General features: G+C 41.6%; 1 protein-coding gene across 4 annotated transcripts in view; it reads right to left on the reverse strand.

Annotated features, from left to right (window-relative positions):
• The window catches only part of sdk2b (sidekick cell adhesion molecule 2b), a 196770-nt gene that overhangs the window by 2280 nt on the left and 181211 nt on the right, over positions 1-13279 (reverse strand). Inside the window, exons 36-45 of one of the 4 annotated variants that reach the window (XM_086017151.1) lie at positions 13147-13262; positions 12204-12390; positions 11263-11400; positions 10719-10931; positions 10516-10641; positions 8545-8709; positions 8111-8251; positions 6825-6963; positions 4724-4853; positions 645-701 (exon numbers count right to left, since the gene is read on the reverse strand). In XM_086017151.1, the coding sequence (XP_085873277.1) occupies positions 645-701; positions 4724-4853; positions 6825-6963; positions 8111-8251; positions 8545-8709; positions 10516-10641; positions 10719-10931; positions 11263-11400; positions 12204-12390; positions 13147-13262 (1412 nt within the window). Of the gene's footprint in view, positions 1-644; positions 702-4723; positions 4854-6824; positions 6985-8110; positions 8252-8544; positions 8710-10515; positions 10642-10718; positions 10932-11262; positions 11401-12203; positions 12391-13146; positions 13263-13279 lie in introns of all 4 variants that reach the window. The other 3 variants (XM_086017150.1, XM_086017153.1, XM_086017152.1) reach the window with 3 other exon arrangements.

The following is a 13279-nucleotide window of genomic DNA, read 5'->3' on the forward strand; positions in this document are numbered from 1 at the left end:
AGCAACACTATAGCTAAAGATGAATTATTGGAGTCCTTGTTTGAAGCATAACCAAATAACACAAACATGCACACTTTGGGTGCTTTCACACTAGCGACGGAACGGCAACTTTCTCGTAAAATTAGAATTTTATTTTATTTTTAATCTTTTTAATCCAACATTCTCGCAGGCTGTCATTTTTTTGTAATATACAATATTACTATCATTCTCGCACAATTGATGCTAAAAAATTTACAACTTTATTCAAATGAAATTAAGCATTTATTCTCTGTGACGCATTCTTGGCATGCTTGGAATTTTTACAGCGCAAACCTGAACTGAATGAACCAAGGTCATCGTCTACAGAAAACATACAAAACGTGAAAGCACCCTTTAAACACATCACGATGGACACCAAGAACGATCAGAGATGGTTCAAAGCATGATTGATTCTGATGGCTGAAGCGTGCAAATGGATCCAAAAAGCAAACACAGGAGGACTTCCGACACGCTAAGTGACTGAATTGCTGTCCGGGAGCTTTGTAGCCAAACCAGGTCGGTACACGAAAGAAGAAGTCTGGAATTGGATGGGAACTAGCAAGAGGAACCGGTCTGGACCGGACAATTTCAAACAAACAAAAGCAGGCAGCCGACAGGAACCTCACCAAATGCAGTGGAAGTGTATGTAGACCACCTGTTCCGTATGAAAACACCAGCGCCTCCTATGGGTGAACAGAAGAGTTTTTTTTTCTTTTCTTTTTTTTTTTTTTTTTTACAGCACATCACCATCACAGAAGGACACAGACATCGACCAACATTCCTGGTCGGTTAACGGACAACTAGCTCTTATTTGAAACTTTCATCTATTTATTTAACACATATTTCTGTCGGTGTCTGTCGGACCTGGTGAAGCAGCACGTGGCTCCTTGCCCACAGTTATTCCCGTACGGTCTGTTCCAAGAAAATCATTTAGTTTGTGATCATCAGGTGGCTCACATTTTGTGCGCTATAAATGTTCGCTGTTGCCATCTATCTGAAACGTTATCGTGCCTTGAATTTTAGCTTGCAATACAAAGCAAAAACTATCGCCTGAGCCATGGCTTGCAAGCGGAAAGCTCGAAAATTGATGACCTGGTAAGTCAAGGTGCCTACCTGCCTATCTACCATTTTGTTGCCGGGGGTGGGCATCAATTTCTCTGGGTTGTTCGCAATCGGGAGCAAGACTTGGCCCCTATTATTACTGCATTCCACCTCCTGCCCTGTACAACTTCTCTTCTATCTGTAGATTTCTACGTTCTGCAGTGCAGCACTGACCATCAAATGCCTCCTTCGCTGAGCTTGTTTGTGGCTAATTACAGACAGACAAGAACTCCTCGAGGGATCACTTGTAATTGTCAGCGTCAATTGACAAACACATTTTTTTTTACATTGTTACGGTGCTAAATGAAAAGGAGAGAGCTTGTGATATGTGGCCAGAATGTTGACGTGTTTATAGTACTGTATCAGCAATAGGTGCTAATTTCATCTTCAGCACTAGTTAGCTCAAGTTCCCACTAAGTCAGGGGTTGGCAAAGTGTGTGCCACATATGGCAAAAACCGTTCTTCAGACTGTCCCACCTGTAATATTTGTGTTCTAAAATAGGTTAATCAAAATGTATTTTTTCATCCATTTCTCCGATTAAGTATGTGGCTTATTGATTTATTGTAGGGTGGTACTGTAGTTGAGTTAGCTGAGTTAGCACTCAGGGTCTGTCTGTCTGTGCGACCAAATTGGAACCACACATACTTAACAGATAGGTGATGCTAAATTGCAGATGACTTGAGGTTTCATCATGGGGTGTAGGTGCAGCATTGTGGCAAAGTTTGATGAGTCGCCATGCATAAGAAAATTCAACAAACATGTTTTTTTTTTTTTAAATTCAGCCCCCTGAAGCCAGTTTGACCAAACATCATAACATTTGAGGAGGTCTGCCATGTTGCTTAGTTTGAAGCGGCCATTTTAACCATTTCCAGGGGTATTTCAAAAGCAAACAGATGGGCAAAGCTTAGTGACGAAAAGAAAAATTGCAGCTTTCGTCAATGTGTGTGGTCAAAGCTTAGCGGCAAAGTTTGATCCCTCACCATAAAACATGAACATCTATTGGCTTGTTTGGAAAATTACGCTGCCCCAAGCCAGTTTGACTTGACTTAATCGGCCTGAAGATTCATGCTCCAAAAAAAAAAAAAAACACAGGAAGCATGCTAAAGTATTTTGCACTGAACATTTTCGCCATTTGTTAAAAAAAAAAATGTTGATTTCATTCAATGGCTACCACATTTTAACCACATATCCTAGACAAATGGGCAATGCTGAATTGTGAACATTTTTTAGCTTTTGTCCTGGCGTGTGGACAGAGCATGGTGGTGAAGTTTGAGAACTCGCCGTAAAACAAAACGCTTAACAACCTTAAGAACTAAAATTCGGCCCCCAAAGCCAATGCGAGTGAACAACATAGAATTTGAGAGGCTGGTCTATCATGAGTGGACCCACAAAAAAGTTTCAAGCAGCTATGCTTGAAGATACACAAGAAATCCAGAACTTCGCTTAAAAGCGGACATTTTGGCAATGCAGGTGTCTTTGAAAAACTTGCTGCCAAATTTGGACCGTGTATATGACGCAAAATTGCTAACAATTAGATTTTTTGCCATCGTGTGTTGGGTGGAGCAAATTTGAAACCCCAGCACAGCTCCTAACTTTCTCAGCAATTGACAATCGTTGCAGTCGGGACAACCTAATCCGGCAACCAGCACCTCCCCCATCCCATTTTATCCATAATCACCAGAGTGGGTCAAGTCCTTTGTCTTGCCGAGTTATGGATTTTAGAGGAGTAAGTGGGGGGCATCATACTTGTTTAGTGAACACAGCAGGGGTCCTCCAGAAGCCAAAACAGTCTGTATATTTTTTAGGAAGAACATTTTACCCTTGGATGGATTATAATGACAGATTATTTGAATGGGGGGACAGGACCATTTACTTGATCTCAACACAAACATGAGATAATTCCCATTACAGTGAATCTCTGCATGATCGACTGTGTGTGACTCAGATGTGAGATCATCTCTATTTGCTCTGCGGCGAAGGCGAAAGCACATGTCTAAAAAAGGCAAACAAGTATTAAACTCGTACAGAGGAGCAGGACTCAAAAGACGACACTTCCCTTGGAAAACACAGCTGGAGAACCCCTCTATGACCATTCCGGAGATTGTGAATACAGAGAATGCAAAAAGCAGGAACGTCGGCGAGGTGGTGAAAGGAGAGAACCTTATCCAGTGGCAAAAGCTCCTTTCTGAGGCGATTCATTGTGGGGAAAAGTGAGAAGCCCTTGAGGGGTGGGGGTGGTGTTTAGAGGGGACCAGATAGGATTTTTGGGGGGCTGTGGAATTCATACCAGGAATGTTTAGTTGACAGACACTCAAGAGATCATTTGGGAATGGCCGAGAGTAAACAAAAGACAATAATGAAGGTTTTCCAAAACAATGATAATTCTTCCACCTTGACCCTTTTCACTCAGCTGGCAAAAAAAAACCCGCGAGATATTTCACCACAAAAAGAAAGTATGAGAGGGAGTGGGGCTGCCATAAACAAGAACATGCATGGAAGACATTCGGGAGAAAAAAATGTTCCCAAACAATAAGAGAGACAATGGCGGTGGAAAATGAGAATAAGGAGAGAGAGCGAGAGAAAGAGTTTCAATCTGGAATTGACGACCACTCTGGCTCAGCAGACGGAAAAGGCTGAAAATTCCAACCATGGTTGAGGAAGAACAGCCAACACCCTGAGACAATGTCCCCATGTAGGCGGGTAGTTTTAAAGACATACTCTGGAAAATTGGGAACTCAACAACTGAATATGATGTAAATGTCCAGCCATTGGCAAAGAAACACAAAGAGCTCCATTTTCATAGACAGGCGCACGTGTAGATGACATAAAAACTAGCACATCTTTATTTTTGTCTAAGTCTAGTTTACCGTGTTTGGGAATTTGGCAGACTATGCTGCTGGACATTCCGGCGGACTGAGGGCGTTTTCTTTTACATGCCAGCAGCACACCTGACAGAAAGTAGGCTAGACCATAGACAAGCTAAAAGTAAGCCTAAATTGTGGCACAGGTGGCATTTGATTGGAGCGGACGAAGACAGATTTTGTGATATGTGTGATGGATGTCATCATTGCTGGGCACAAAAAATGGGCCCAATGTTTCTTATCCAAATCCCCTTTTAAACATCCTAAATTTTGATGTACAATCTTAACTATTGCACAGTTTAGTTTCCTCACTACTGTTTTGAATTGCATTCACCGTAAACACTCAAGCTAATATTAGCATCGAGTTTACAACCTGCAGGATTTTATGAAAAAAAAAGAACAGTCTACACTCTACAGCATTGCCGAAACATGGGGTACACATGTTTTTAAAACTACCCGTGCTCATGAGGACTCTTGCTTGCGCCTGTTCATTAAAGCATATTTTTGCAGTTGGAAATTGAGTGGACCCGTTGGCCAGTGCCATGGTTTCCAGCAGAGTGTCTATGATCTCTGTTGGCCAAAGCATGAATTTGTGCTGAATGACAGGGGGGGAAAAAAAACTAAATACTGCAGAGCTGACGATGCAGAGTGGAGTATGGGGACACGGACATGATGAAAGACGTTTTTTTCCCCCCTTACGTAAATATATTTTAAAAAGGTGGATCGTGTGTTGCTCGAGTACCTGCGAATCCGAGATTTCAGACGGCTTCTCAGTCAGGCTACTGCTCTCCACGGGGATCAAGTCGTTATACTTTGTGCTCACGTCTTCGTCTGAGTAGTTGAGACTGCCAGGACTTGGCCTTGGAGGAGACCTGCATAAAAAAAAAAAAACAAAAAAAAAAAACAGGAAAAAGAAGCAAAACAATCAGATTCATATATTATCAATGTAATGCTTAGCATAATAAACACAATTTGCAGTTAAACCAATCAGATCTCAAACACTGCAAACCAGTTTTTTGAAGGGGGACTTTGAAAGATATGACTGTTAAATTAATAAATAAGTAATTAAATTAACAAAACAAAAAACATTAAATAATAATAAAAACAGTTTAATACATTCACTAATTGTAAATTCAATTACATTAAAAACATCAATAAAGTAATTACAAAGTAAAAATCTAATAAAAATGCCATTATTTAATTAAACGTTTAAACATATAGATTATAAATCCACTAAGTGACTGTAAATGAATTCAATACAAAGTGTGAAATAAAGAAAATCCAATATATAATTAAAAATAATAATGGCAAAAATATTTAAATTAATCAAAAATGTTATTCAAAATGTAAAAAAACGAATGCAAAAATAAATGAATCAATATTCCATTTAATGATCACAAATGCTCAGAGTCAGAGTCGGAAATACTAATACATATAAATAAAATAAAACTTATAAAATGCATTTAAATGAATGTAATTTCCATTAGATTGTAGGTTAATTCAATGTTTAAAAAGGTCATGAAATACATAATGTATGTATGAATGTACCAGTTGTGCAATAAGTGATTAATAAATTACATTTCACAATGTAATTGAGTGATAATTTCATTAATTGTTATATTTTACGGAACTAATTCATATTCAAATAAACTATTTAATAGCCTTTAAAATTGTTGCAAACTGCCGACCATATGAAGCACTTTTATTTTGTTTTCATTAACTTGTAAAAAGTGTAACGAATGTAAGCGGGAAGAAAGGCCCCCTTCATGCCCTCCGGTGGTCCTGCTAAACAAACCTAACCCCCCACCTTCCCAGTCTTCTCTGACACATATTGACTTTTCCCAGCTGCATGTGGAGCTGCTGCATGTATAAAAAAACAAACAAACAAAAAATGCACCCACCCCCCCCCCCCCACACACACACACGTCTTTAAATTGTGAAATATTAAAACATTTTCCTGGAGAGGCTCAATTCCACGTGGACAAAACGATCCACCGCTGTAATTCAGTTCAAATAGAATGCAAGTAAGAGAAGATTACCTTTATTAGTCCTACAATGGGGAAATTTGCAAGTAGAATGAAGACTAAACAGAGAAGTGAAGAAATGAATGCAGGACTTTCCAAAGCAATCATCCATTCATCTTTCCAATAACCAATCCATGTGTCAACCCACTCGTCCATCCATTCATCCATTTAACCATCCATCCAACTTGTGATCTATCCACCTACCCAGTCAACCACCAAGATAGCCATCCATCACATATTCTTCCACCAAATTGCCCATCCACCCATCTAACTCCTCCTCCATACATCCAGTATACTGGTTCAATAAAAAACAGACATGCACATATTTTGTCCTCATTAAAAATGGCTTTTTTTGTCATACATCTGGTTAGGAAGTACGCCGTCCCCAGTCGCGCTGATGAAAAATTGCTCAACAGCATTCATTTTAAAACACATCCATATTCAAGTGGAATGTCCAGCTTTATGTATTGGACCCATCCAACAATCCCACTTGATGATGAAGAAAGCTCAACTATGAAACTAAGCTGTGGGCAAACATCGACAAAGCAATGAGTTGCCAAGTTCAAATAAAAATGAACTTCACTCTGCGTTTCAACCCCCGCACTAATCGGAAGAAAAGCTGTAAACACAGCCGCCTGTCCGACACAGCTCGGAATTAGCCGGACGACGATAGGATTAAGAGGTTTGTTTGAATTGGGATCCGGCGGATAAGGCGGCAGGGCGGGCATGAGGGTCTTTGTTATTCCGAGAGCCGAGATCAAGACGCGGCATTAATCCATAATCGCTTGGGGATTTGGAAGTGCCGTTGCAAAGGCTGACCTGGTGTAGACGCCGTTCTTCCGGCAAAAGGAGTTCTTGACGGACAGCCGGCGGTTGTTGAGCTCCAGGGCGGGGAAGCGACCCTCGTCCAGGCTCACCATGTCGCCGTGTGTCAGCGCGTTGCAGTTGGCATTGTTACCTGCGCACACGTACAGAGACACTGTGTGACCACAGGCCCGGGTGGAACAAGACCGTTAGAGATGTTGTTGTTCTCTAATGTGAGCAAGAGGAGAAATTGCAAAAAGCAGAGACTGATTCATGAAACGCATTGGGAAATGCTTTTCAGCGGGTCAATTACCCACAAACTTTAATATTAAAAAATAATTTTGAAGATTCCTCATGCACTGTTCAAATTTCTCGAGAGTTTTTCATTAGCTGTAAAATGTCATCTTAAATGATCAAAATGCTAAAAAAAATCAAATCAAAGCTTTCTCTGTTTTTTGTGAAACTAAACAGACTTTTGAAGTGAACTACTGAAATAAATTATTTTTTCACGATATATTGAACTCAGTTGCATTAATTCAGCTGTTTTTTTCCCCCCTAAAATAGCCATATTTAAAAGTTTTTTTAACATTCCTTCATGTAATTAAATACATGGTGAAACTTTATAAATCAATATGAGCATTTTCGGTAAAATAAATAATTTTACATTTATTTGATCAAACAATTGTCCAATTAACAATTTTTATGATTTGAATTTGCAGTACCTTTCATTTACATATATTTTATTATTTTCAAACTATCATAAGCGGTTTACTCATCTATGAATGACCAGGCCAGTCTGTCAGTATAAAAATAAAAGTGGCCCCGGCGCACCCCTGTGCTCGAGGTTAAAAACATTCTTGGCGAGCGGGGCCTCTGCGGTCACTCTGAGGTAACTTAAGGTCAACTGATGGTTACACACAAGTATGTGAAGGAAAAAAAAAAAAAAAGAAACACCAAAGCCTGACACGGAGGCATTTGTGTCAGGAGCCAGACGGAGGGCTCTTGTTTTTCTACTGTCAGTCAAATAGATGGGCAGTAAGTGACCCTGCTGGGGCAACACCCCCCCCACGTATAACCAAGTCTCCCTAGAAGAGCTGAGCGAGGCAAAACAAAGTCAATGGACAAGTTCCGACTATGCCTGGCCACATCTGTTTTGGGACGCATTTATGGAGGAGTTAGCGTCTCGTTAAATCAAAACATGATTTACGAGGACAAAAATGTTGGACTGCTCCCCCTCGGGGAAGTGAAAATAAAAAAAGAAAGTCGTAAAGCAATGTGGCTACTGTGTGGGCGGGTCTCACCTGATTCCGATTTCTTTGCATACTTCTTGCTCTGTCCTCGGATGATGAGGATGAAGACCAGCAGGAGGATGAAGATGAGCCCCACGAGGGCAACCACCACCAGAAACCACCACTCCTCGTAGAAGGGGGCCACTTTTTGGGCTGGTGTAAGAAGTAAAAAAAAAAGCAATGCCAAACTGTGATTTTTTTTCTTTTTTTCATATCAGTCACTACAGTGGACTTCAAGTCAAAAAGTCGTTTTCTGTATGCATGAGACTTGATTTCAAAGTTATGTATCAATCATTTTATGTGAAGGAGTCCTGCTTTTGCATCAGTCACTGCAGTGGGCAACAAATTAAAAGCTGTTTTCGATTCAGTAGGACTACAGTGGATTGATGAGTAACGTGGACGACACGATGCGTGTGTATGGCACAAAGGAATGAATGGGAACTCACCAGATATGGAAGGAGTGGGAAGGCTAGGCGAGCCGTAGCCATAGTCGTTAACGCCAATCACCCGGAAGTCGTAGCTGACGCCCTGCTTCAGGATGTCCATGTTGAACGTGTGCGACGTCACTTCCTTGGGGATGTCCTTGATCAGGATGTCCCACAGGCCTTCATCTGCAAAGTCAATCGAAAAAGTGTCCTTGTTAACATGTGTGGCCAAAAGCCTTTCTTTTATTATTCTATATTGTCATTTAGTTATTACCATTACTGTTTAATTTTGTAATATCAAAGTATGGTTTGAAAATAAAGTTCATAGCCTGGGTAAGGTTTTGCAGGAAGGGTTTCAAATCAAGGGTTCAACCAGGCCAGGTGTGGGTTTGCATGGACTGGTCCCTCCTCACTTGCTCCCTTCCTTCTTCTTCGGGGTAAGTAGCTATTATGTAAATTTATCCTCATGGTTTGGTAACAGTGGGGCAGAAATAGGCAGAACGAAAGATTTACTGGGTTGTTTGATTTCACTCTTGATGGGTGGGCAGAGGCTCCAATGACCAAAGTGCTGTATTTGTTTACACAAACAATAAAAAGTCATTTTTCCATAATGTGTCCTCTTTAAGATAAACCGTGAGCGATCCATCAGTTTCACAGCTCTGGCGGATATAAAAAAAAAAAGAATGTGGCCATATTTCACCTTTGGAAGTGCTGCCAGAGAGCTTTAATTACATGCCTCCGCTGCTGGTTGTAAACACCACGCTAACTTTTAATGGGCCACACACGCACGACAAGCAAACACAACGTAGCTCATTTGTCACAATGCAATAAACACTGGAAAGCATCCAAAAAGTGGTCCTGCAAGGAGAGGAGACATTGTATCGAGTGGACCGAATGCAGGAGTCAAGTTCTTCTGACCAGCATGGCTCCATGCAATCAGATAGCAATGTCTTGGTGAAGCAGCATGTTGCTTATTTTTGTAGCAGTGTCTATGCTCACCATCACAACACAGTCCCAAGATACAGTACTTACTGCATACTACATCCCATGTGTTTGTGCTCTATAAATGTCTCTTCTCTGCCCGGCTCTGACTAATTTGTTGGCAAAAGCATTGATGAGACATCACCTAATCAATCTGGGTTTAAAAAAAAAAGACTCTTCGATCTTGGTGGCATGTATGGCATTAACCCATTAAAGCCTAAAGCGCCTGGCTCAACTGCTCCCCAAAACCTCGTCGTCTTTGGAATTACCCTTGAAAACCTGAAGTTTTCCCAGAAATTAAACACCTACAAAATAATTAATACCTCAGCCCCTGTAGCAGACAGAAACATAATTCTAAAATAATTTCAGACCTTGGACATGTGGCTGGCACACTGGCCCGAGTTTATTAATCTTTACTGTTTCAATCGAAGATGTAAAAATAAAAGTGTCAGTGTAAGAGAAGCACTATTTTTGATTTTAAAAATCGAGTGGTAATTACCATCCTCTATTTTGTTACAAAGACGTCGAAATTGTCATTGTCTACAAACATATATCTTAACCATATATCACATTTGACTGGTTCTACTGGTTCAAAGTCCACAAGCGCATCGTTTGTCACTGCTGTTACTCATTTTAAAGCTCCCGCGATCGATGGCGTCCGCCATTATGACTCGAAAGAATTCCAGATCATCCTCTGCGGGCTCACGACACCGTCACTTGTATATTCTGATGCATTTCATTGCTTAAGAGAACAAAAGTTGGATGAAAAAAAGAAAATGACGATCTGCTCTCCAGGCTTTAAGGGTAGAAAGACGGTTATGCACTCCCATCTTTAATGCGTTAAGCCATCCGTCACCCTGCCATGCGCCGTCAATCATAAGATGACGCCGATTGTCCGGACTGATCAATAAGCTATTAAAAGAGCCCCCGATGGCGAGCGGGCGGCAGATGGTGACACTTGACACTGCTTTGCCCCCTGAAAGAATCCACTAAAAATCTCGCCACACTCACCAGCAGGCCTGGCCTCGATGACGTAGCGCGTAATCGGAGCGCGTCCCGGATCCCCGCTGGTCCAGTGGATGGTCAGCGCTGAGCCATAGCGAGTGATAAAGGGGTCTCCTGGGGGTCCCGGGGCTCCTGGGAAGCAATCACAAAAAACGATTTAAGCATTTAAAGTCAGGTTCAAAATGATGCAAGTCTGCAAGGTCATTTACCTTCCCCGGGGCCGGTGGTGATGTTGGCCTCCACCTCGGGCCCGTAAACAAAGGTCCTGGCACGGATGCGGAAGTTGTATGTGGCGCCGTCCGCTAGGTCCTTGAGCTTGAGCCAAAGTGGGCCGCTGCCCTTCACGTCCATCATGACGGTCCGACTGACGCCTGGGGGGGAGGAGGGGGAGTGGAGACAGTCGGCACAGGTCGCGGAAGACTCTGCGCAAACATAGTATATTTACAGCACTTCTTACATAGGCCAGACAGTGAAATGCAGTTAGATGATCAGACGGACTATGGGCATTTGACAATAAAAAGTAATACAAAAATTGAATTATTTTTAATTACTTAGTGAAAGTAAAGCTATAATTAAATATAAACTAAGACATCAAATTCATTCAAAAAAATGATCTCTTGTTGGCATCAACACCTTTAATCCAATATATCCGAGCGGGATGCATTTAAACAAACTCAACAGCGGTTATTATTCGTTTGGCCAAGCGATTACCGTTGGCGTTAAGTGGTGAGAAGAGGAACAGGGACGTTATACCGTCTATGGGCGTGGAGGGCTCGTAGACCAGACGGTAGCCCTCGATGATGCCGTTGGGCAGGGCGGGCTCGCCCCACGACACGTTGACTGAGGAGGTGGTGAGCTCGCTGAAGTGGATGAAGCTGGGGGCGCTGGGGGCTGAAACACAGCGAGGGCAGTACTGTACATGTAGTTGCTGAGAAGAAGTTTAGGGAGCGGAAAAAATATGACATCATGGTAGCTTTTGCAACACAGTGACATGCATGTACCAGGGGGCGGAGTCAGAACTTGGCTAATGGTTGGGCCTGGAAAAATCAGGGTGGGCCTGAATATTTCTCTCACTGAGTACAATCCTCCTATCTCGAAACAACGTATATTAAAATAAAATGATCAACTGAATATGAAGTTCAGGTCTTCCTTAGACAACTGCAATTGTGCCATTCTTAACAGTCAATCAAATAAAAAACACAAATTCAAAAATATCTTAATAATTTACAAAAAAATTTACATTTTTTTTCATGAATTTCATTGGGCGGGCAGTCTGTCAATATGGGTGGGCCTGTGCACACCCAGGCCCACCCATGGCTCCGCCCCAGGCATGTAGATGTTTTTTCTTTAAATTGCTGTCCTGTCTTGTATCGCTGTCAAAATATGGTATTGTGACAAACTCTGTGATACTCGGCCTTCTTAAAAAATAATGTGAGCCGGGTCACGCCAGTTCGCCACCATAACGAGCGTCTCTGCTTGCTCGCTTGACCAACCGTGTTAGAGTTGGCTGAACTTGAGCTGGGAAACAGAAGAGCCCTTTAAACTTTGCTCTCTCCCCGAAGAAACAAAGCTTCCATTGTGTAGGGAGAAGCTGGAATAACTCAACTCCTCCATGGACCCCTTCCACAACTCGCGTTCCAAAATGTCATTCTCCCCAGCGCCTATTTTAGCCTGTCACTGCTCGGCTTACCTACCTGCTTGTTGAGTGCGCCCCCTGATGGCGGGGCTGCGTGGTCCGTCCCCGGCGGCATTGAAGGGGGCCACGCTGATCATGTAGCTGGTGTAGCCGGTCAGGTTTTTCAGCTTCACACCTCCTTCGGGCATGAACAAGGTCCGGAGACGCTCCGTTTCATTTTTGCGCTGGGACTCCCAAAAGTAGACCTAGGTGGGATTAGTAACATTTGGATGAATTAGTTGCATATATTGGAATGACCTCTTTTAGTTATATTTGGATTAATTATTTACATTGGGAGATTAAGTTAACATTTTTGGTATTAGTTACACTTGGTGGAATTGGTAACATTTGGATGAATTGGCTACTTATGGTGGCATTAGTCGCATTTGTCTGAATTATTGTAACTATATTTGCTAATACTAGTTACATTCTGTGAAATTAATTCCATTTGTCTGAATGAGTTATATTTGGTTGGATGAATTAGCTTTGTTTTCTGGTATCAGTTAGGGTTAGCATGAATTAGTTACATTTGGTGAAATTAATTACATTTAGTTGGATAAATTACCAATGTTTTTTGGTATTAACTTTTGATGAAATAGTTATAACAAAATGAGTTGGGTTAGTTCATTTGGTGCATTGGTTACATTTGGTATTAATTACATTTGGTGCAATTTGTTACATTTTGATGAATCAGTTACATTTAGATGAATGAGGTAAATTATTTTTATTTGGTTGAATGAGTTAGATACATTTGGATACATTAGTTATGCTTGTCATGAAGCTTTAGCGAAAAAGTATGGGGGCTGATTGCCTTTTGTTATTTTTGATGGCTCTGTTCCAAGTAAACAATGTGGTCATAAGGCGATTCTGATGTTTTTAAGTGTGACACTGAATGCCGAAGACTAGTGCATTCTGTGCTCTTTGCAACGTCTCCTCTTCTTGGGGCCACTTTTTGTTTTTACCTTGTAACCTTGGATGTCGCCATTTTGAGCGCTGATTGGCGGCGGGTCCCATGTGACGTCCAGCTGGGTGGCGGTGGCTGACTGAATGGCTACGTTCTGCGGAGGTGCTGTGGGAACTGAACGCCACCATATC

This window comes from Filicampus tigris, chromosome 19 (genome assembly GCF_054856515.1).
Source record: "Filicampus tigris isolate MCC_2025a chromosome 19, RoL_Ftig_1.0, whole genome shotgun sequence".
Taxonomy (NCBI): domain Eukaryota; kingdom Metazoa; phylum Chordata; class Actinopteri; order Syngnathiformes; family Syngnathidae; genus Filicampus; species Filicampus tigris.